The 23,289-nt window shown below is 50.3% G+C and overlaps 1 protein-coding gene across 1 annotated transcript; it reads left to right on the top strand.

Annotated features, from left to right (window-relative positions):
- Positions 1-8,422: 8,422 nt before the first annotated feature.
- On the top strand, positions 8,423-21,559 carry TF (transferrin). The gene is made up of 17 exons (XM_039696868.1): positions 8,423-8,766; positions 10,750-10,913; positions 11,092-11,200; positions 12,620-12,811; positions 12,914-13,049; positions 13,615-13,670; positions 14,726-14,895; positions 15,016-15,202; positions 16,131-16,285; positions 16,412-16,505; positions 17,163-17,192; positions 17,855-18,013; positions 19,083-19,227; positions 19,690-19,754; positions 19,863-20,047; positions 20,733-20,919; positions 21,320-21,559. Exons 1-17 carry the CDS (start codon positions 8,724-8,726, stop codon positions 21,358-21,360), a joined length of 2,118 nt encoding a protein of 705 aa, XP_039552802.1. The 5' UTR covers positions 8,423-8,723; the 3' UTR covers positions 21,361-21,559.
- The last annotated feature ends 1,730 nt before the right edge of the window (positions 21,560-23,289 follow it).

The following is a 23,289-nucleotide window of genomic DNA, read 5'->3' as shown; positions in this document are numbered from 1 at the left end:
GGAGGATGGGGTTGTGGGAGCAGGTGATGCCTTTGGAAAGGGCTGTCTCTTGCACAGTGTTTCTCCAAGGCTTGTTCCCTCTCTCTCTGCCCCCAGCATGTGGCCCTGGCCCTCTCTGGCTGTGGTGTCCCTCCAGGTTCCACCTGGCAGAGGTGTGGCAGCACCTGCTGCCTGCAGTGAATGACAGGAGGAGGATGTTGGTGGCCAGAGAGGTGCAGGTGGAAGGGCAGGACCTCTGGTGAAGGGGGGAGCAACAGATCTCAGATCAGGTCCTGCAAGGCTGTGGACACAGCCATGCTGAGACCCTCAGTCCCTGGCAGTGAGCAGGCTCCCCAAAAGGAGTTCATTTTCCTTTCCCACTGCAATTAAAAGGGAATTGCAGTGGAATAAAGTGATTTCTCCCCATACCTTGCCTAGAACATAACTGATCTTTACTGATCAATCTCCATTGTACAACAGCAATGGTCATTGTTGCCCAGAGAGGTTCTGGACCCCCCATCTCTGGAAGTGTCCAAGGCCAGGTTGGATAAGGCTTGGAGCAACCTGGGATACTGGAAGCTCCTGGGGGACTGGAAAATCCCTGTTAATGGCAGGAGGGCTGGATTAGATGAACTTTGAGGTCCCTTCCAACCCCAACCATTCTGGGATTTTGTGATTACACCTACAGAGTGCAGCCACGTCCCTCCACCTTATGCAACTTTTAACAAAACATCTGAAGCAAGAATTTTTCTGGTTCCTTCCTTATTCTTGCAACAGTTTTCAGGAGCTGTTAGAGCTGTCACACTCTAGCTGGGCTTTGCCATCACATTCCCCAGTGCCACAGCACCCACATGAGCAGAGGGTGACATGGACAAGGACCCAGTGGACGATGCTGGGGGCTCTGGGAGGGTGCTGCTGCATCCTGATGTCCACCCCAGCCCAGAGCTCCCTCACTGAGACCAGCCCCAGCTGGTCACAGCCAGACCTGTGTCCTGAAGCCCCCTCATCTCTGCTTATGTTTTCTGCTCCTTTATCCCTGCAGCTGGAAATGCAATGAGGATTAAAATGCCATGGGAGTCTAAAAGCCCTCAGGAGGGGGTTTGAAATCTGCTCAGCTGGGGCTTTTGCTCCCCCCTCTCTTCTCCTTCCAGAGCTCTTAACAGTCCCAAGGCTTTTATTATTTTCCACATTGCAAAACAGTAATTACTGGAAAGGACGAGGTTGTTTGAGAGCCAGGGTCCAGTGGTGCCTCGAGGCTGTGCCAGCCCCGGGTGGCCCGGGGGTGAGGACGGGAGGAGCCATTCCCCTCGGATTTTATCTTGATGAGAACATCTTGACCAGAGAGCAGGAAACAAATTCCTCTGACACTTAGGAGTGAGAGGAGGCACCAGGAGGTCAAGCCTACCCTGAGCAGGGCAGGTGTTTCACTGGTGGAGTGGTGGTCACCAGGGCTGGGCTGGCAGGGAGGAGATGCCCTCCCAGGTCCTGGGGCCAGTATTTGCTCACTGGTGTCAAACTCAGCTCTTGACCTCCAAAGGGTGAGATGTTTGCATGGCTCGTGACAGATCTGTCTTTGAAAATCTCAAGAGCAGGAGGGAAATTAATTTAACTAGAGTTCAAAGGGTCTCCAAAAAAAACTAAGCCTTGCTGTTATTCTAAAGTGTTATTTCCATTAATTCCCTTTTAATGCTGCTTTAAAATTACAGAGTGGAAGGGAATGTTGGCCAACAGATTTTTTGGTGGTTTCAAAACAACCACCATTAATCAGCAGGGAATTATATTGGCTGTAAGACTGTTGAAATGGGAAGGTGGCTTCAACCAGGACACATGTAGCAGCATGCAGCTGTGGTGACAGATTAAAAATTAGCTATTGTGAAGCTTCCCGCATGGACAGGGGCTTGGAATTAATGATTACCATAAATTAACTAACTGGAAAGGGGTTGAACAGCAAGTGGTGGAGTTCAGCTTGACCCACTGGTGAGCTGAGCCTTTCCCGTTCATTTAATGCCCAAATCTCATTTCTGGCCAGAGCAGCCCTTGGGTGCAGCTCTGGGTGGCTGTGCCAGCCCAGCTGGGCTGCCTGGGCACTGTGGAGGATGAGAAGAGGTTCTGTCCCTGCTCCCTGGGTCAGATCTAGCAGAGGGAGCTGCTGCAGCAGATGGACAATGCTCCAGCCCCAGGTCTGGTACTGCTGGCACTGCTCTGGGAAGCTGGTTCCCTAGTTCTGGGTGTCTCCCCTTGCCTTCTCCTTTGTGTCCTTTTGGCTGCCAGCCTCTCCTGCCTGCTCTGCCTGTCACTCCATGCCCACAGCAAAGTCAGTTGCAAATTTGGTCCAGCAAAATTCCAGCATCACTCTGCAACAGGCTCAGAGCTGCTCCCCTGGCTGCATCTGCCAGGACCTGCTTCAATGATGTCCCCCTGCTCCCTTTGGTGGTGGCTCACCCCCAGGGTCACGTTGTGCTCCTCCACCGTTCCTCCCCTCTCACTACAAGGTCTTCTTGACCATCTCTGCCCCCACCCCAGAGTCCTGGGCTCTGCCACTGCAGGAGAACATCCCTGGATGTGTGCATGGTCACACAAGAGCCACAGGTCCCTCCTCCTGGAGATAAGCCACTTTTTCTCCTGTTCTCATCCAGCCACATCTCCGGGATGGTCCAGCATCTCTTTGTGGGGACATGTCCCCGTGGAAACTGTCTGGCAAGTCCCAGGGAGCTGGACACGGCCACTTTGTGGACAGAAGAGTTGTGCAACTGCCTGGTGCCTGCCCTGCCGTGGGACCTGGGGTCCTGCAGGACAGGAGCAGAGGGTGCTGAGGCCACACAGGGCAGCTGGCACTCCTGCCATTTCTTTCCCAGATAGCAGTGTTTACTCGTTTGTTCCCACAGATCTTTGGAAAATATACACGAGGCAAGGCTGAGCGTTATCAGGCTCCAGCCGCTCTCCTTGCAAGAGTGTCTTCAGCAGGAATTCACCACCTTCCCTTCCAAAATCCTTTCAGGAACATCACAGCTCCTGGTGTTGCACAGAGTTGCTGGTAATCCTGTTAACCTTTGGGTTAATTAAGCAAACAGAGACCCTTCATTAGGAGGAATGGCACTAATTGCATGTCTGAGAGGGTGAGTTTTGCACGGACTGCTGGCTGGGGGAGCAGAAGCCACTGCTGACTTCAGCAAGGGGGCTGGGAGTTAATGGGGGCCTGCTTGGGAAAGGAGGTCAGGAAAACCTGTTTCCTCAGCACTGCTGGCCCAGCTGGTGTTTGCTGGAGCGGGGGATGTGCACGGGAGGACATGGGACAGTGGCACCGTCCTGCAGACCTCCCATGCAAGGCACAGAGGGTCGAGCTGCTGGCACCTGGCTGTCGAGCTGCCATTAGTTTCCAATCTAAAAATGCAAATCTGTATTGGTATGACCTGGTAAGCAGCTCTGCACAAGAGGCCTCAGTCTGCAGCTGAGCTTAGCACTCCAAGCTGGGAAGAGCAGCTTAAAATCGACAGAGAGCTCTTTGTTTGCCCTGTGCAGTTTAGAAATTAGGCAATACTTAGAAGCAATACTTAGAAGCAAATATTGGTTCAAACAACACCAGCTCCAACTCTCCAGTGGGCAGTTTGGCTCATCCCAGGCAGAAAACAACATTTTGCAACACAGTCAAAACCTGACACCGAATATTTCTCTTAACCAGCAGGGAAACAGGTTTGTGGCATTTCCTGAAAAATAAACTAAGCACAGTGACTCTGCAGTTGGAGCGTGGCCCCAAAATTGACACATGGGTCCGAACATGGCCAGCAAGCCCATTTCTGGAAAGCCAGCCACAGCTCTCCAGGTATTGGTCAGGCCTTGGGAGCCATGGGGAATGCCAAGCTGGTCCCAGTCCATCATCAGCCAAGGCCATGCTCTCAGAGCTGGCACTCCCACAGTGGCTTACAGCTGCTGCAAACCCCATGCTGACCTGGGCCCCAGGGCAGGAGGGACTTCCTCTCCCAGGAGAGGTTTGGCATCAGGCAAGAGGCTGGGATTTCCCCCAGGTTCTTACACAGGTGAGGTAAACCAGTTCTGCAGAAGCCCCCTGACTTCTTCCTGCCCCTCCTGGGTACCTGAACGCTGAATCCCAGAATGGTTTGGGTTTGAAATGACTGTTAAAGACCATCCTGCCATGGGCAGGCACACCTTTCACTACACCAGTTTGCTCCAAGCCCTGTCCAGCTTGGTCTTGAAGACTTTGGGGATGGAGCAGCCACAGCTTCTCTGGGTACCCTGTGCTAGTGCCTCACCTCCCTCACAGGGAAGGATTCCTTCCCAATATCCCATCTAACCCTGCCCTCTGGCAGTGGGAAGACATTCCTGCTTGCCTTGTCGCTTCATGCCCTTGTCCAAAATTCTTCTCCAGTTTTTTTGGAGTCCCTTAAGGCACTGGCAGGGCTTTAAGGTCTCCCCAGAGCCCTCTCTAGTCCTGCTGCTCACACTGCTTTGGATGTGGCCCTGCAGACACTTGGCTGCCACTGCACAGTGCCACCTCATGTCCTGTTTATCACCCATCAGCTCCCCAAATCCTCCTCCACAGGGATGTTCCCCATCCATTCACAACCCACGGTCACCATCGCCCATCTCTTGAGACAGGCACCTTTGCTGTTTGAGTGCCAGGCTCAGCTTCTGTCCCACCCAGGCTATTGACAGAAGGTGATCTGGGAAAATGTGTTCCTATCACCTGCTCTTCCTGCCTTCACCTGCCTCCCCATGCAGGCCCAGGACAGGACAAGAACTTGAGCCCAGCTTTTGTGGTTGACTGTGCTGACATCCTTGTCAGGGGGCACTCCAGCCTTCTCCAAGCCACAACGTGGAAATTCCTATTTCCTGAGGGAAACAAGTTAACTCTGGAGAAGCCGTGACTCCTGGTGAGTGTAAATTTTGCCCTCTTCCTTCAGCACACCCCACCTTGAGGTTCAGTAAATTCCCCTTTGGTTTTTTCTTCCATTTTCAGGGCATTTTCTCCTTAGTCACTGAAGATGAGCTGGGTTTTCATCACAACTCACAACTGCCAGCCTGGTGACCCCTGGGAACACCAACCTTAGCTCCAAAGGCTTCCACAGCTGCCTGGGAGCACCTCTATGGAAATAAGAATTGGGTGAGATACCTGTGATGGTGTGGTGCAGCTTTCCCTATTTCCCTCTTTGTTTTGGTGTGTTTTCCACAGGCCCACACACAACCAGAGCTCAGCTACAGCGCCGTTCAGCTGTGGGATGAGCTGTGCCATGGGCAGCAGCCAGCTCTGTGGCAAAGCCAAGCCTTCTCCCACACAGCCATGCCAGCTCTAACTTTATCCCAAAGTCCTTTGGATAAAGGACAAACATCCTTTCCTTAGGACACCACCAAAACTCCAGTGCAGCCTCATCTCAACCACAAACCACAGGGCACACACATGACCTTGCAGTAATGAGGGAGATGTGAAAATAAACAATATTACTTTACCTTCTCTTTCACTTGGCATTGTTCTTTCCCCAGGGTTCAGCTGTGTTTATACATCACCAGTGATCCGTGGTTGGGCAGAGGGTGTGTTCATTTGTATTTCTTCATCATTCATGTAATTTTTAGCAGCAGCATCCTCTTTTGGAAAACACAACGGCCGGGATGTGCGGTGTTGCAATGCAACGAACTTGGGACGTGTGACAATAATTCAGGTCATTCCATGAAGATGGGCACTACAGAAGGGTGGCTGTTTCTGGGTGACTGGGACAAAGCCTGAGGGGCTCTGACTTAGCTCTGTCCTTTCTGGTAAAGCTGCTCCTGCTGACATGAGCCAGAGCATGGAGCTCTTGCCTTGAAGGGCAACAAGAGTTTCCAGTGTTACTAAAAATTGGCCTTTGCTGTTCAGTCTCAGCTGAGTCAGCCAGACATGGGCATTGGGAATGGGACCAACCAGGCAGCCAGGTGTGAGTCAGACAGAACTGTAGAGGGAGGTGAGTGTACTTAGCGAGAGACAGGATTCACCATGTGACTAAATGTGCATTTTCTAACACAAAATTTGGCAAAGCAGGTGTCTGATGGATGTTCAGGGGAAAGAATTGATTTTATCATGCAGTTCATCCCTCCTGGACTCCAAAACTAATGACATTTTGCAGCTGAAGGCCACTCAGGTCACTTTCCTTTTCCTTCTAAGGCTTCCCATGGTGGGCTGTACTCCTCAGAAAGAATGACCTCGTTGGGTCCTTTGGAGAGCAAGGCCTGAGCCCTTGGGCCAGGTGCTCTAGAGGACACAGCCCTGGCTGCTGTGCTTCTGCCATGGGGTGCCTCCAAGGAAAGCTGTGTGTTGGAAGAGTTTCCTCTCCACAGGCTTGGCCACAGGGGTCAAAGCTGTCAAAGGAGCATCCACAGGAAGGATGCACACCAGGACGAGAGTGGAATCATCATGGAGAAAGGTAGGGTTTGCTAGCACCAAAAGGAAAAGCACCTCTGCATGTGGCTGGTAATGTTCCAGATGCCTTGTGGCTGGAGATCTGGAAATGCAGGTGGTGGCTGCAGTACAAGAGGTATTGCAATCCAAGCCTCTTCCCTCACCTTTGGATTTGCCCTGATGCCATCTGGGAGAGCAAGAGAAAGAGATGTGAAGTGAACACGCACCCATCCCATCAGCACATCACAGCCATCCCCTTGGCAGGTAGAGAAAGCATTGAGATGCAAGCATAATGTGAGAAGGGAGAGAGGAGCAGTGAGTTGTCCATGGAAAAAGATCTGGGAACCATAGGCAGAAGGCAAAGATAGTTTGGGCTCTTCCAGCAACTGCTCTTCTGTTATTTGAGTGGATCCTTTATGTTTTCCAAGCTCTCTTCCGCATCTTTCCCCTTCATCTGTCCCGTGGTAAAACAATCTTTATCTGGGCAGTGCTGTAACTACTTGTGGAGTCAATATGCCCAAGTGTTTCCCCCAATATTTAGGTGCTCAGGTGTCTTTGTTGTTTCAGCTGCAACTACAGTTTCTCAATTTGTCTGTTAGAAGAGGCATTTTGGAACAAATCAGTAAAAGGCTCTGGGAGAACCATGTGGGACAGTCTCCTGCAAGCCCTTGTGCTTCTTCTTCCCATGGATGGGGATGCTGCTAAGGCTGCATGAGTGAGGCAGGGATCAGTGAGACCTGCAGGAAGCTGGGGATGGACTTCAGAGACATTTACCTGTCTTGGTGGAAAAAAGACCTTGGAAGGTTACAGCTTGCTGGAGTAAATATGGATGAGAGATCTTTTAAAAGGAGAGGCTTGAGGTGGGGGAAAGTCAGTCATCCTACAGCTGCAGTGTGTTTGGAGACACTCTGGACACAAGAAATTCTGCTCTTCTGGGAAAGCAGGGGATGAGAAACAGGAACCAGCCATGCTGAAGGAAGTGCTACAGATGATGCTGAAATAACCAGTGTGGCCAGGAGTGCCTCTCACTCAGCCACAGTGGAGGTGGTCATTGCCTGAGGGCCTCCACCCTCCCTGGGTCACTGTGTAGAGCCAAATCCTTGGCCTGGCACTGGGCTCCCCCCTGTACTGAAGCCACCACCACCTGCAGGTCACTTTGCCCTGGGCCTGCTGGGAGAAGGGACAAGAGCCAACCCAGGTGCTTCCAGTCAACCTCCAGCTGTGTAGAGAGTGAAGGCTGTAGGAGAAGAAGGACCTGTGCAGGGGATCAGGAGATCCTCCCTCCAAGGGAGGCTCGTGCTGTGAAAGCAAGCCTGGGAGCTGGACCTCCTGGCTGGGCTTCCAACAGCAAAGCTGTAGCTTCTGAGGGGTGGACATGGTGAGTGGACCAGCCCCAGCAGTGGTCCAGGGATGCTGTTTGGGCTCAAGGGCTGGCTGAGGTGGTCCAGGGAATTCTCAGTTTGTGTGCATGTGCCAAAGGCTGAGGCTGGTTCTGTACCTAGCAGCAAAGATGGGGACATGACTGAAGGCTGGGACAGCATCACAAGGGCTGCCCTTCATAAACCAAGCCATGCCCTCTGGCCCCAGGGGGACAGGCCAGGGGTGACACAATCAGATGGAGAAGCTTTGCAGAGGAAGTGGGAGGAGACTGACTGCTAACCTCAGTATTTCTTCCCATGTTCATCCCAAACATTTACCAAAAGTGCAGTGTGATGCTTCCTTCTCTCTGCAGGGTGCTTATGGAGCTGTCTGGTCACTGCTGTTGGCTTTTTTTGCCAGATCATGTGCAAGAATCATTTACTACCTTTCAACCCTTCTGCCGTTGCCAGGAGCACTCAAGGGAGCGGGCAGGCACTCGGTGCTGCAAGCCAAGGGACAACAGGCACCTCAGCAGCAGTTACTGGCAAACACACAAAACTCAGCTCTGGATCCAGCAGGGACTTTCTGAGATTAGTTCTGGGCAAGGCAGGGGGTGGGCAGCACAAAGAAAATCGCCTCTCCTGCCGCGTTTCAGCCCGCAGGAGAATTCAAATGTCACAACTTGGGAATTTTCCATCTGAAGCCCCTTGTAAAATGCAGAGCGCTTTGCCCTGTTCTGACTCCTGCCTGCGGAAGGGTTCAGTGCCAAAGTGAAAGGCTTCCTAAAAATGGGCTGATCCAGGGAGGGGGGCGATTTAGGAGCTATTGAGAAACAAGGAAGGACAAACAGTGTTAGGTCATTGCTTCTGCAAACACAGCCAAGGCTGTTGCTCTATAAAAGGGGCAGCAAGCGGTTCCAGAGCCATCACAGACTTGGAGGGGACGGTCTGTGACCAAGGCTGCTGCACCCCTCCCACGGCATCCAAACCCCTGCTCAAGCATGAAACTCGCCCTCTTCACTGTGCTATCCTTCGGGATAGTGGGTAAGTGTCTGCTGAAAGCAGCCTTTGGGGGAAGGAAGTGAAAACCTCCGTGGACCCCAGGCTTCCCCCAGGCAAGGCTGGTTCGGAGCTGTGGCCAGCCCAGGCAGCTGTTAAGGAAAAGCTGGGACACAAAGAGGTGCTTGCTTTGGCAGCCGTGGATCTGTCAAGGAGAACGGTGTTTTGATGTTACTGACAGCAGCTTTGGCCAGGCTGGGATGGAGGGAGGGTTGCAGTGCCCACCCTGCAAGGAGGAGGGATGCTCTGCTCCCACTAGCACGGAGGAGAATGCCTGGGACAGGCTCTGCACTCGGGTGAAGGGAAAAATCATCCTCCAGCCAGTGCTGTGCTGGGAGAGGAGCACGGGCTCAGCTAGGGGGGAGAAATTATTGCAAGACCTGCCTGTCAAGTTTGTACATGTGTTTGGCTGAATCTGAGGGCAGTGACAGTAAAACAGAGCTTGAATAATGAAAGATGCTGTGTGCTTCCCACTCTGCTCCTGTGCTGCTCTGTGCTGCTGCTGCAGCTGCACTTTGCTCTGGCTCCTGCCTGTTTTATGCCAAATTTGTGCTGCTGCAGGGCTGGCTCTGCTTGGAGCGATTCTTTCCTCTTTCTCTGCTCACAGCTGTAGCAGGCAATGAGCAGGCAGCTGTGGCAAGGAGACTGTTGGCTGCACCTGGCCTGGGGACTGATGCCTGGGCAGGGAAAGAGGGATCTCCTTCCTGGAGCAGGCAGCAGGTCTCTTCTGATCCCCCATAAAGTGTGGTGGTGATTTATGTCCTCTGTTAGGAAGTGCTCCCTGTGCCTCTGGCATCTGGAAGTCCTTCAGCACCTCTGCTGAATATTGACATGCAAAGATGTTTTTTTAATGGCTCCTTCTCCTCCCCTGCAGAGAAAGAGACAAGAGGTCACCCAAAAGGTCTGTGACAGTGGCCGGGGCACTCAGGCTGCCGTTACCTTTCCAGGTTGACTCCCTCAGGAGGTCCCCACCCAGCCTCTGCCCCAGGCAGGGTGCTTGCCAGCATTAGGTTAAGGTGACCATGGCTTTGTGCAGCCAAGACTTGAAAAATGTATGAGGAACTTGAAAAACATATGAAAAAAGAGGTGGTGGCCATATGAATTGAGGCTAAGGGTTCTCCCTGTGGCCAAATTCAGCACCTCCACTGGGAGCTCAGGAATCAGGGAAAGAGAGGCTCTTTCTGAGATGAAGGAGTACATGGAAATGACACAGGTTAATCTGGAGGTGCCTGGAGGAAATGTGCCATCGAGGTTTGGAGGGAGAAGGGGGTGCAAGTGGCCTCTTGGTCTGCACAGCCCTGCCCAGGAGGAGCAGAGTGAAGGTGAATTGTCAGTACAGGCTGGCCACATCCTTGAACTGCAAATTTCCAGCATTGCTGGGTTCAGGTTTCTGGAGGAGACATGAACCTGCATCCACTGGAGGCTTTGGCTTTGTTCTGGTTCCTCAGAGCAGCATGGGGTGCAGTGGAGGAGGAGACATAGACAGTTCAATAGGTCAGATCATTGAGCTGCCAAGGAGGTGAGAGTGGCAGTGAGTGCACTCAGCCTGGCCAGGTCAGAGCTGCTCCCCCTCTGGGGTAATTGGAGCACTGCTTCAGTGCTCCAGCTTCTCTCTCCATTTTTGCAAAGGGTTGAGCTTGATTTCTATTGAAGTGTGTGGATTTGTTCTCCTAATCCTGTGGATGCTGCTGTGAGTCCAGACTGCTTGAATCACAATAGTCCAGGGACAGGAATGATCATCCCAGATGTTCCTGATGGGGCACAAGTCAGGCAAGAAAGAAAGGAAGGACCTTTCTGCACAGCTTGGGAGATCCTGCACATGGCCATCACCCAAGGCCATGACCACAGAGAAGCAGTGATCTTGTGCTCACGGGGAGCCATTGACCTTGTGCTCCCAGAGATGCTGTTTCTCTCCAATCAATGACTTTCTACCTCTCTGAGACTATTTATTTCTGCTTCTTTCTACAGCTCTGTGTTTTGCTGCTCCCCAAAAGCCAAGTGTCAGGTGGTGCACAATATCCTCAGCAGAAGAGAAAAAATGCAATAGCCTGAAGGACCACATGCAACAGGAGAACTTTGCTTTCAGTTGCCTGCAGAAAGCATCGTACCTCGACTGCATCAAAGCCATTTCGGTGAGTGGGCAGCAAACTCCTCTGCTGGGGTGTTTCAGCAGCCTGTTACACCTGGAGATGGAGTTTCAGTCACTGGTTGTTACCTGTGGTCCCACTGTTATACACAAGGATCCAGGAGAGACTCTGGGAAGTGCTTTTCCTGCTCTTTGTAAATTGGTGAAATCTCTTTGTTGTTTAGAATAGCGAAGCAGATGCCATTAGCCTGGATGGAGGTCAAATTTTTGAGGCAGGCCTTGCTCCCTACAAGCTGAAGCCCATCGCTGCTGAGGTCTACGAACACAGCGAAGGTACATTTCCATGCAATATTTTTAAGTTGAGTGGTGGTAACAAACTGAGAGTGCAGAGTCCTTTCCATGCAGTGTTCCCAACTATTTTGGTTGGGGGTCCAAGATATTGCCCCTGGTATCCAGGTCCCAGAGGGGAAGGCATGGGGGGCAGGTCAGCAAAATGTGAATCATCACCCATGGTCACAGGATCCAGTGCCCCATTTCTTGTCATCTGCTGCAGTGCAGGTCTCTGATCCCATGAGCAGAAATCATGGTCCTCCTGAATCATGGCATAAAAATGGTGCTGGTCCCAGAAATCTGCTTTCAGTGAACTCTGTGGGTAAAACACGGAGCTGGGAGGCACAGATAAGTTCTGTGATTTCCTGTGCAGTCATCAAGACAGCAAAAAACATGATTGAAGAGGCAACAACATTACTAGTGGTTGGGTGGGACACCCAGTTGAGATCACTGAGGCAAGAAACGCAGGCAATCCCCAGGAAAAAAGGAGAAGCATAAAAAAGGCTCTGCAACAATCCCTTCTGATCAGAGTGAGATCCATGGCTCCATCCCTATTCACACATTATACCATCCTTCATCTCTCCCTCTTTTTCCTGGGAGCCAAACAGATGCCATTTCTCTGCCACATCCACAGCTGCAGTTCCTTTTGACCTCTTCCCTGGGGTTCAGCCTGTTTCAGGTCAAAGCAATGCAGCAGAGTCATTCCCAACGTGGTAGTTAAGAAAAAGGTCTTAAACCTTAAAGGTTGAGGTCTGTACCACCGCCAAAACTCAGTCATTGTATCCATATATAACATGTGACAAACTGGGTAAAATTCTAAAGACTAAATATGGATTTTCAGTCTCACAAGGTGTTCATGGGCAATGGCATTTGAGAAGAGATTTGCCAGTGGAGACTTGCAAAAAGATTTGTTGAAGTTCCTTACAAAACTATGGCTCCTTTGTTCTAGTCCCCCAGAGCAGCCATTCAGCTGCTTTTACTGGTTGGGGCACTCATGGAGGGACTGTGGTGGTGCTGTGGCATCTCTCATGGGGGGATGACATTGACCTTGTGCCTTCAGAGATGCTGTTTCTCTCCAATCAGTGACTTTCTACCTCTCTGAGACTATTTATTTCTGCTTCTTTCTACAGCTCTGTGTTTTGCTGCTCCCCCAAAGCCAAGTGGCAGGTGGTGCACAATATCCTCAGCAGAAGAGAAAATGCTGATAGCATTTACAACTGGAAGTTGTAATGTGCAGCATTAGTTCAATATGGGCAGCATTAGCTCACCCCCAGGAAAATGAGAAAACCACAAGTGTTCAGCCAAATTAGCTGATTGTTTAGAAGCGCAGCACTTTGTTCCCAAAACTGGGGGTTTAGCAGGATTTGAAATGTCCCTAAATCCTCTTCTCCCATTGCTTCATCCCTTTTTCCTGCACTGCAGGCTCCACTACCAGCTACTACGCCGTGGCCGTTGTGAAGAAAGGAACAGGCTTCTCCATAGACGAGCTGCAGGGCAAGACCTCGTGCCACACGGGGCTGGGCAGGTCGGCTGGCTGGGTCATCCCCATCGGGACACTCATCCACCGCAGCGCCATCGAGTGGGACGGCAAAGACTCGGGCTCCATCGAGCAAGGTGGGACTGCTCTGGGCACTGACATTTCCTGTGGGTCCCCTCCCTTCCCAGTCCTCCTAAAAGTGAATTTTTGACCAACTGTCGCTTCCTTCTCATCCGTAGCTGTGGCCAATTTCTTCTCTGCCAGCTGTGTTCCTGGTGTCACCACTGAAGCCAAACTGTACCGTCAGTGCAAGGGGGATGCCAAGACCAAAATGTCCCGCACGGGACCTTATTCTGGATATTCTGGAGCTTTTCAGTGAGTGAGAGTTATTTTTCCTTTGGGGGAACATTCTAGCCCTGACACATGCAAGTTTTTATTATACCAAGGAGGGCTGTGTTGGAATCGTGGGTTGTTACTATAGGACACAAAACAACACCACATGGACTCGCTGTTCTTTTCAAGGTAAAAAGGGGAAGTTTTTTTTTGTCTCTACCATTTATAGATTTCTAAAAGTGACAGTGGATTGGAGGGTGAAAGTGTCACCTCTCCAATGACACTGGACAAACTAACAGTCTATTAAATGTTTTTCTTCCATAAAAGAATGCAAAACAGTAAGTTATTTACATAAAGTGTGTGAGAAAGTTCGTTACATGAATGTAAACATCAGAAGGCTTAGAAAATCTTAAAAAATCAGAGTGACAGTGGGTCCTAAGGAGACTGAATTACTTCTCAGCCATTACAATTTCTTCCCTTCCAGCATAGCTTTTTTGGGGAAGGCCATTGCTCTGTGGTTGCAGTTTATGCCAAAAATAATTTGTTGAAATGGGAGATAGGGAGTAACAATGTCTGTTTTTCTAACTGCTGTTTCTTCCACCCGCAGCTGTCTGAAAGATGGCAAAGGAGACGTGGCTTTTGTGAAACACACAACTGTTCAAGGTACACCTGCAAGATCCCTCATTTCTCCTCTTTCTGGTCCCACCTCTCACTGCCACTCCATCCTGCAATTTGTCTACATTGTGCAGCTTTCATTCCTCTCCAGGCTAAAATGCCTCTTTCATCTCTTGAAAAAAGTTTTGCACATTGTGAACTGAATCATCCTTGTTAAATGAGAAATGGGATTATGGTGGATCCACTTCTTCCTCTCTGAGGTTCTTCTTTGTAGTTGGAAAACTTGCTTGGTGCCGTATCTCAGAGCCAGCTGTAACGTGAGCAATTGAGCAATTGAGCAATTGAGCAGGTCACCCATCCCTCTGGAAGGCATTTTGGAGGGAATTCAGCCCACAGCAAGAGTTCACTAAGTCTGTGGAGACCAAGGGTGGCCTGGCACACCCAGGACCTGCAGTGAGCTCAGTGGAGGGTCACCAAGGTGGTCATGGGGCAGGGATAACTGTCCTGCAAGCAGGGATAACTTATCCCTGCTCTGTGGGATAGGCTTGGTCAGCCTGGGCACCTGATACAAGGGGAATTTTTTTTCTCCTTGAGGACAGTGAGGTACTGGGACAGGTTGTCCAGGACAGCTGTGCACTCTCCATCCTTGAAGGGTTTCAAGATGTACCTGGAACATCCTGCTCTGTCTCTGCCTTGACCAGGGATCTTCAAAAGTCTTGAATTCTCATGTAGCCTTGTGATCTCAGTCCTGGGCTTTGTCTGCAGCCTTGACATTAGTCACCTGCTGGCCTTCACTGACCATGTGCAGCTCCTGACCTGCTCAATCCATTTGTATGGGATTTGTAAACCTATCTGAATCCCTTTGTGCATAAATCCTGATACTGTTGGGTTAGTTATGGCAGAGGCTGAGGTGATCTCTCTTCCAAAGGCATTGCCTTTATATGCCCAAGATGACCCCATTGTAAGGGGGGTGCCTTCAACCTGTCTTCTGCAAAGAATTCCCTCCAGAGCTTCAACAGAAATCAATTAATCACAAAGCTTCCCAAACTGGCCTTTCTGTCTATTTTCATGGTGGTGCAACTCATGGTTTCACTTTCCTTCAGAAAATGCCCCAGCTGAGAAGGACGAGTACGAGCTCCTGTGTCTGGATGGCACCCGCCAGCCCGTGGACAACTACAAGGCCTGTCACTGGGCCAGGGTTCCTGCTCACGCCGTGGTGGCTCGAGATGACAGCAAGGTCAATGACATCTGGAACTTCCTCTCCAAAGCACAGGTACCACCAATCTCTCCTCTCCTTCCTCTAACATCCCCTATCCTCTGGTTTTGATTGCTCTCTCCAGCTTTCCAAGAGTTTTGGTGTGGTTCTTTGCTGATTATTTTTCCCTTCTGGCAGGAGAAATTTGGCGTGGGCACAACCAGCACCTTCCACCTCTTTGGGCCACCTGGCAAGAAGGACCCAAGCCTCAAAGACTTGCTTTTCAAAGACTCTGCAGTACAGCTGAAGCAAATCCCACCACTGATGGATTCTCAGCTCTACCTGGGCTTTGAGTATTACAGTGCTGTCCAGAGCCTCCAGCAAGGTAGGCAGGACATCAAACCCCAGTGTCATGTCAGCATGGGCTGTGTGGAAGAGTTGGCATTGGCAAACACAGCCAGGCCAAAGGAACATGATCTTTTCAGACACAGACTGTATTATCTGCAAAATATTTCACGTGAAATCACAGAACCTTCACAAACTTCACTTACATCAACAAAGGAATTTGTTGTAGCCAAACCCAAATTACCACACTGACAAATATGGAAAAATCTACACAAACTCTACACCAGTTATTCAGCTGGTGGTAGAGATTGGGCATGGTCAAAACTGCTGCTTAGAAAAACCATTTCTGGGTTGTAAAAAGAAGGAACATCCCAGGACACCAGGTTCAGACACTTGAGGGAAACAATGTCCTTGATTTTCATCTAGACTCATCAAGCATTTTGTGATAGCTTTCTGTGAGTCAAACATCCCACAAATGATCTCTGAAACCCACTTAGAATTCATAAAGCACTTTTGTTAAGTGATATTTATGGAAGGGGTGAATGGACTTCACATAGCATTAAACCAGATTATTCAAATTCTGTTCTACAGAAACATAATTAGGTTTCCAGTTCAGTGTGGTTTTAGTCTCATGGGCTGTGAGGGCTGTCTGGGCTGTGAGGAGTGCAGAAATGTGGGACATTATTACAGGCAGTAATTCCATGGGCTTTTAGTGGTTGTGCTGTTTTAGCTAACAGAAATCTGCCTGAATGGCTTGTGTTATGCAGCAATTCACCTTTCTGACCTGTAAGTTGATTTTTCAGCTCAAGAATCACTTTTTCTATTCTTGCCAGCCCAGGGCTCAAGTAACAAGAACTCCTTGCCCTGAGCAGCAGCGGGTTGGTGTGCAGAGGTGGTTTGTGGCTGAGTCCCTCACACCAGGACGTGGCTCTGCAGAGCTCACCCTGTTTTCCCTGTGCTGCCTGCAGACCGCCTGACCCCCAGCCGCAGGGACAACAAGATCCAGTGGTGTGCCATTGGCAGGGATGAGAAGAAGAAGTGTGATGTCTGGAGCGTGATGAGCAACGGGGATGTGGAGTGTGTTGTGGCAGAGGACACCAAGGAATGCATCACAAAGATCATGGTACAGCTTTTTTTCCCCCTTTGCTTCTCACTGTGAACTTCTCAGGTGCTTCTTTTACCATCTGAGCTCTGGAAGGTGCTGGTCTGGGGATGTGCAGCGTTTCATTTCTGTACCTTTCCCTTGCAGAAAGGTGAAGCAGATGCCATCAGCTTGGACGGAGGCTTTGTCTACACTGCTGGCATGTGTGGCTTGGTGCCAGTGATGGCAGAGAGCTATGAGGGTAAGCACAGCTCTCTCTCAGGTCCAGCTGGTGGGAAATGGGCTGGTGCCAAAGTGCTGGTTCTGTTCTGGAATCCTACAAAGCAGCTGCAGTGCTGCATCCTGCACAAATCACAGAATATCCTGGGTTGGAAGGGACCCACCAGGATCATCAATCCAACTCATGGCACTGCACAGCCACCCTGACAATCCCAGCCTGTGTCTGGGAGCGTTGTCCAAAGGCTCCTGGAGCTCTGGCAGCCTTGGGGCTGTGCCCATTCCCTGGGGAGCCTGGGCAGTGCCCCAGCACCCCACTGCTCTGGGGGTGGAACCTTTTCCTGATACCCAACCTAACACACGGTGCTCTGAGGCAACTCTGCTCACCATTGCATGCCTTGTCTTTCCATGAAAGCTGAACAGCCCTGGTGGAGCAGGCATGGATAGTCAGGAGCTCTGTGTTAATTAGGATGCCCTAGTCCTTTAGCACCAGCCTTGCTAAAACTGCTTGTTTTAGCTGAGGGGAGCAGCTGGGGGCAGTGCTTTGTTCTGCTGATGCACAAAGTGTTACTTGAAATGGTCACTTTTACAACAGAGTTTATCCAGAAATTAGTGAGCTTGATTGTTCTTTTGGATTTGAGGTGTATTTAACTTAAAATCTTCTTGTTCTCCCCTCCCACAGACAATCACTGCGAATCACAACAAGAACCAGGTAATTACTGCCAACAGAGGGACAGAAAACAGTCCAGAGGGATATAAGTAGAAAAGTAGATGTGAGTCATGAGTGGAGAACAAATGGGCAGTCTCCACCCAAAGAGTGTCCAGTGTAGATATTAGAATTTTGGGAGATAGGTTTAGTAGTTGGAGAGAAAATGAGGGGCTGCAATAAGATCAAGGTGAAGCATTTGGTAGTGGCAGAGACTGGTGTGGTCACACTGTAACAGTGTCAGGGGTCAGGGCTGTGAACAGTGAAAGAGGGTCTGGGCTGCAGTCTTAGGAAATTGTTCTTTCTAGAAATGGAAAAGAGGGGGAGGTTTTGTGCTTTGCTAAGGAGAGAATAAGAAATCAGGAATGGATATTAAATCCTCACATGTGCTTTGCCTTCTCATAGCCTTCTCCTGTACCCATGTATCAGAGCTTTGGGGGGCAGGGAATTGTCAGGGATAATAATTTCCCAGGAGTGTGGTGGAAGTAGATCCATCACATCTACAAACTCTTCCATTGTTGCTGCCTGGCCAAGTACTTTTAAGCACAAAGTGATTCTGTGCTGTTCATAGGTGCCCTTTCCCAAGTGAAGCCAGTGCTCTCTCCTAAGGAATCCCAGTGGGATCCTTGGGCCAGGCCTCAATTCTTCTCTATTTTATCTTCTAAAAGCAACCTACTTTGCTGTGGCTGTTGTGAAGAAGTCTAACAAGGACATCAGCTGGAACAACCTGCAGGGTAAGAAGTCATGCCACACCGCCGTGGGGAGAACTGCTGGCTGGAACATCCCCATGGGCCTGATCCACAACAGGACAGGCAACTGCAACTTCGGTGAGTCCAGTTCGGAATCCATTTCTTGGAGGTGGGAATCAGCTCACAAAAAATCTTTTACTGTCCTTCATCGGGTTTTGAAATCCTCAAAGATTCCCTCCTGGAGGGAGGAAATGCTGTTATTTAAGGTTTCACTGAGCAAAAGTCTAGGCTTTTGGCATCTGCTTCAGAGTAGGATACAGCACATCAGCTGCTTTGGGGGGTCTTTGCTTTTTTCCCCCACACCTTTCCCCTTCCTTTTGCAGCAGCCCAGGAAGTATTCCCAAAAAGGGAATGTGGGCTGCCCCACATGGGCCTGGTGCTTGTACAGGGTGTGGAGTGGGGATAAAGGATGAAACTCAAAGGGAGGGGAAGGGCTGAGAACAGGGAACAGAGGCTGATCTTCAAGAAACTTAATCTGTCTGGGACTTCATTGAGAGTTATGGTCCAACAAAAATAATTTGGAAACATTATCAATGTTAACAACCAAGACAAAGTAAGCATATAATTATTAAAAGATTGAAGAGATTAGTTAGCAAGTTTTATTCTTGGTTTCTCTATCCTCCTGTCTTTCTACCCCAAGAGCTCTGACACTGCTGCCAAATGCACCTCTGCTGACCCATAAAGGCTGTGGAGGCTCGGGCTGGCTCTGTGGGAGCTGGGAATGGTCGCAGGGAAAACATTCCTCTTTTTATGCCAAGTTAGTGCCTATTGCACTTGAGCCTTAGGTCCTGCTTCATCACAGAATCACAGAATCCTGGAATGGTTTGGGTGGGAAGGGACCTAAAGCTCATCTCCTTCCACCCCTGCCATGGGCAGGGACACCTTCCACTGTCCCAGGTTGCTCCAAGCCCCTGGCTTTGGACACTCCCAGGGATCCAGAGGCAGCCACAGCTTCTCTGGGCAACAATAGCAATAATTAGCAATAATAACAGGACCCGAGTTCCATGGTCAAAGCTGGGTGCATGTGATTTGCTTCCCACTACACCATGCTCCTTCTCCCAGCCCCCTGTGAGCAAGAACGTGTTATCACAATAAAACCCGACTTCTCAGGGCAGGAAAAGTGAATTTCTCCTCTCCCTGCCTCCAGATGAATACTTCAGCCAGGGCTGTGCTCCCGGCTCTCCTCCCAACTCCCGCCTCTGCCAGCTGTGCAAGGGCTCAGGGGGTGTCCCTCCGGAGAAGTGTGTTGCCAGCAGCCACGAGCAGTACTACGGATACACCGGAGCCTTACGGTACGTGCTGGGGACAGCCTTGCTGCCTCCGTGTCCTGGGGCTGCTCACAGAGGGCAGGGCACAGCTGAAGTGCAGCCTCATGTCCACACTAACTCTTTTTCTCCAGCACATCACTGAAAGGGCATATCTCTGTAAGACTATACATGTGTCACGTGCTTTTGCTTTGCTTTCTCAAAATTGATGTGAAATATCCCCATTCTGTAAAACTCATATCCTGGTGCCTCCAGGCAAACCCAGAGAGGCACAAGCCCTGCCACAATGGCAGAAGTGCTCCTCTTTTAGCATAAATAAGGAGTGTAAAGGCTGTGTTTCAGATATATTTAAAATATTTGTGGCAGGACTCCTAAACCTGGATGTCCTTGGAGATTAATTTCAGAATAAGACTCAAGTCCAAATGAAATCTGTGGGAAAGGGACAGGATTCAAGCACTGACATCACTGGCCTCTCTTTCTTCTTCCCAGGTGTCTGGTTGAGCAGGGGGATGTGGCCTTTATCAAGCATTCCATCGTTGAGGAGAACACTGATGGTGCGTGCTCAGGGCTGCCTTCCCCATCTGCATGATTGCCTAGGTGGTGTTGAGGCTGATGTTCTGCTATGCAAGTCCTCTGAATCTCCAAACCCATTCTCTTTAAAGGCAAAAATACAGAAAGCTGGGCCAAAGATCTGAAAATGGACCAATTTGAGTTGCTGTGCACCGATGGGCAGCGGGCAAATGTCATGGATTACAGAAGATGCAACCTGGCCAAAGTCCCTACCCACGCTGTGATGGCACGTCCTGAGAAAGCAACACAAGTCCGTGAGATGCTGGAGAACCAAGAGGTTTGTAGTGCTGAGAGTAGGAAAAATATTCTGGGGTTGCTCTGATTTTCCCCAAGTCAGCATGGGTGGAAGTTTTTACCTCACTGCTGTGGGGTGACAGCCTTGTCCCTTGGCCTCCCCCTTCCTCCATCCCTTCCCAAGTGCTCTTTCTCCTCCTCCACCTTAGCAAACACACCTTTAGGTAGCAGTGGGATTGCAGCTGTTGCTGCTGTCACACTGTACTTTTGTGACAAGAGTTTATCACCTCCTTTCTGGCCTCAGCTTCTGCTGGGGTGTTTCAGAAGCTCCTTTGTGGTGCCTGCTCTGTGCCACAGCTGGGTCAGGCTGAGCCCCAACAGCAGGCTCCCTGCACACACACAGCTGACCAGAGCCAGGCTGAACCATCTCTGTTTCTCCCTGCAAACCTTAATATTGGCTCCACCATCAGGGTCTGGTCAGAGGCAGCTGGGGCCTTTTTCTTCTACTCATGGTTAAGTTACAGGCCTGCTGGCAGCATCTCTGCACACTGGGACATGTTAAAATGGGAAAAAAAATGTGCCTGCCAGTGAGCAATGTCTCCTCTAAGCATACAGACAGAAGGTTCAATCCTAAATTTCTGGAGTCTGGCTTGGGGCTTCCCGGGCTGATGGTGAAGAACCAGGAAGAAGTAGGCCAGCTTTCTACTTCTCTCCTCTTTGTGTTTCAGAGGCTGTTTGGACCAAAAGGAACCAGGAAAGATGATTTCAATATGTTTGCATATGAATCCAAGGATCTTCTGTTTAAAGACCGGACAAAGTGCCTGATCAAGCTCCGTGAAGGACTATCGTACAAGGAATTCCTTGGAGATAAATATTATGCTTCACTTGCCAGCCTCAACACCTGCAATCCATCAGGTAACTGGAACAGCCCCAGAGGAAGTCCTGAATTGCAGTTCTTACCTTTCAGGCATGAGTAGTTTCCTCTGGAACTGTCCATTCAATGACTTTAAAGAAAGAAATTGCCAATATTCTTTCTCAAAGTTCCTTGGGTGAACTGAGAACACACTTAAAATCTGCTGCTCTGGCAGCAACGTGAATGAAAGACTTTTCCTCACCTCTAGAAAATAAGGACTTTGAGAAACAGCACAGAGAGCCCCCCAGGACCCAGCAGTGTGGGATTTGTGGATAAAGCTCTTTTTTTGTGGCACACTGTGGATTTTCCATGGTGTGACATTGGCACGGCTGGGTGTGTGCTGCTGGGACAGGAGTGTTTAAAAGCAGGATCTGAACTTCTCCCTGTCCTTTCCCTTTCCAGATCTTCTCCAGGTGTGCACCTTCCTTGCAGACAAGTCGTGAGGTGGGAAGGATCCTCGAGGTGGGGGAGAAAACCTCAAGCCATGACTCCTCTCGTGCCCTCAGCAGCGAACACTGACCCACGGAGGGCCCTCTGCCTTCCCTGCTTCCTCTGCCCTCCCTCCTCACTCTGAACGTAGCTCTTTGACACTTTACAACTCTCTGCTGCCAGCACAGCAAAAAATAAAATTTAAAATCTAAACGGGTGTCCTGAGATTTTTCCAAATGGTCCTGAAGCCCATTCCTTCCTCAGTGCCTCTCACTGTGGGACAGTGACAGACACCAGCACGGCTCTTGTCACTTACTGCTGCCCCTTAAGGAAATTTCTTGCAGCACTTGCCAAAGCAAAATAGATTAAATACACCCTGGATCTTAATTAACAGATGCTTTGTCCTCTCTGTGCTTTTGCTCTGCCCAGATTATCCCATTGTCTCCCAGGCAGGTGAGGGTTCCCCAGTGAGGCTGGGACACAGGAAGAGGGAGAGTATTTGTGTCAGGGAAGCTGAAGAAGGAATAAAAACCACTCCAAACCAAAATAATACAGTGGGAGTAAGATGGGAGATGTGAACAGAAGCTGCTGTGTCTCAGATCTCAGCTGGCAGGCCCTGAGGCCCTTCCAGCAGGCAGGACTCATTAAGCACATACATGTATTGATGGGGAGAGTCCAGGCTTGGGTTTTCTTTCTGGAAAAATCTAGGATTTGCTCAGAAACATGTTTGTTTTGGCAGCCTGTCTGATTTTGTGCTGCTGACCTGAAAACAAACATGTAGTTTGTTTTGCCTGACTCTGAGCCACTGTGAAAATAAAAAGACAAGATAAAAAGGGCTGATGAAGCTCTGTGCTCCAGAGGAACAGCCTGGGCTCATCCAGGGTGTCCCAATCCTGGAATAACCTGGGCTCATCCAGGGTGTCCAATCCTGGGGTCAAGGCAGGTGTGGAGGAGCTGCTGAGAGCACAGAGCTCCTGGCTTTGAGGGAATGAATATTTTGATGTTTTTTGGGTGCATATGGTAAGTGTGGTGACAAGTGCAGCAGCCTGGCTGAAAATGCCCCTGAATGGCAGAAATGCAGAGTGTGACAGGAAAGGATGAAATGTAGTCCCTCAGTTTATGCAGGATGAATACACTGGACAGGTGTTTTTTTAACCCATTCTTAAAAAGTAGCAAAGAAAGAGAATCAGTGCCTCTAACAGGCTGTTTCTACAAGTCAGTATGGCTACAGATAGAGAACTTTCCCCCCAAAAAGCTGCACCATCTGCATTTCACGTGAGGTGCAAGCCCTTGACCCATTAGTAGAAGGCATTAAAGGATAAAAGGAACCTCACTGGAGGTTCACTCAAGCTGGAGGGACCTCTGGGGGTCTCCAGTTCAATCTCCTGCTCAAGGACAGGGATCAGCCAGCGTGTTCAGGGCTTGACCCCCAATGATGGCAACCAACTTCCACAACTTCCCTGGGCAGGCTGTCCTGCTCCTGGCAGCCCCCAAAGGAGAACATTCCTCTCACATCCACTTGGAACCTGTCTCCTTTCCATCTATTCCTGTTACTCCTCACCCTGCACCACTGTGGGAAGCCTGGCTCAGCTTCCTGACGCCTGGTACAAACAGCTTGGGACAAAACGGCCCCATGAAATGCTCCAGGCTGGAGACAGAGTGGCTGGAAAGCTGGGACAGGCCCTGGAGGTGCTGGTGACAGCAGCTGGACACGAGCCCAGGTGTGCCCAGGTGTGCCAGAGGCCAATGGCCCTGGGCTGGCCCTGCCATGGTGGGTCCAGCAGCCCAGGCAGTGACTGCCCCTCTGCGCTGGCACCTGGGAGGCACCTCCAGCCCTGGGGACAGCTCCGGGCCCAGCCATTCAGGAAGGACATGGAGGGGCTGGAGAGTGTCCAGGGAAGGGAACGGAGCTGGGGAAGGGAATGGGGCACCAGGAGGGGATG

This window comes from Passer montanus, unplaced genomic scaffold (genome assembly GCF_014805655.1).
Source record: "Passer montanus isolate IOZ18808 unplaced genomic scaffold, ASM1480565v1 scaffold115, whole genome shotgun sequence".
NCBI classification, from domain to species: domain Eukaryota; kingdom Metazoa; phylum Chordata; class Aves; order Passeriformes; family Passeridae; genus Passer; species Passer montanus.
The sequence above is the reverse complement of the archived record's forward strand: the minus strand, read 5'-3'. Positions and strand labels throughout refer to the sequence as shown.

Coding starts and splice junctions, on each gene's coding strand:
- TF (XM_039696868.1), top strand. CDS start 8,724: ATGAAACTCGCCCTCTTCACTGTGCTATCCTTCGGGATAGTGG. Junction 16,286..16,411: donor AATGCATCACAAAGATCATG/GTACAGCTTTTT, acceptor TTTCCCTTGCAG/AAAGGTGAAGCAGATGCCAT. Junction 17,193..17,854: donor CGAATCACAACAAGAACCAG/GTAATTACTGCC, acceptor ATCTTCTAAAAG/CAACCTACTTTGCTGTGGCT.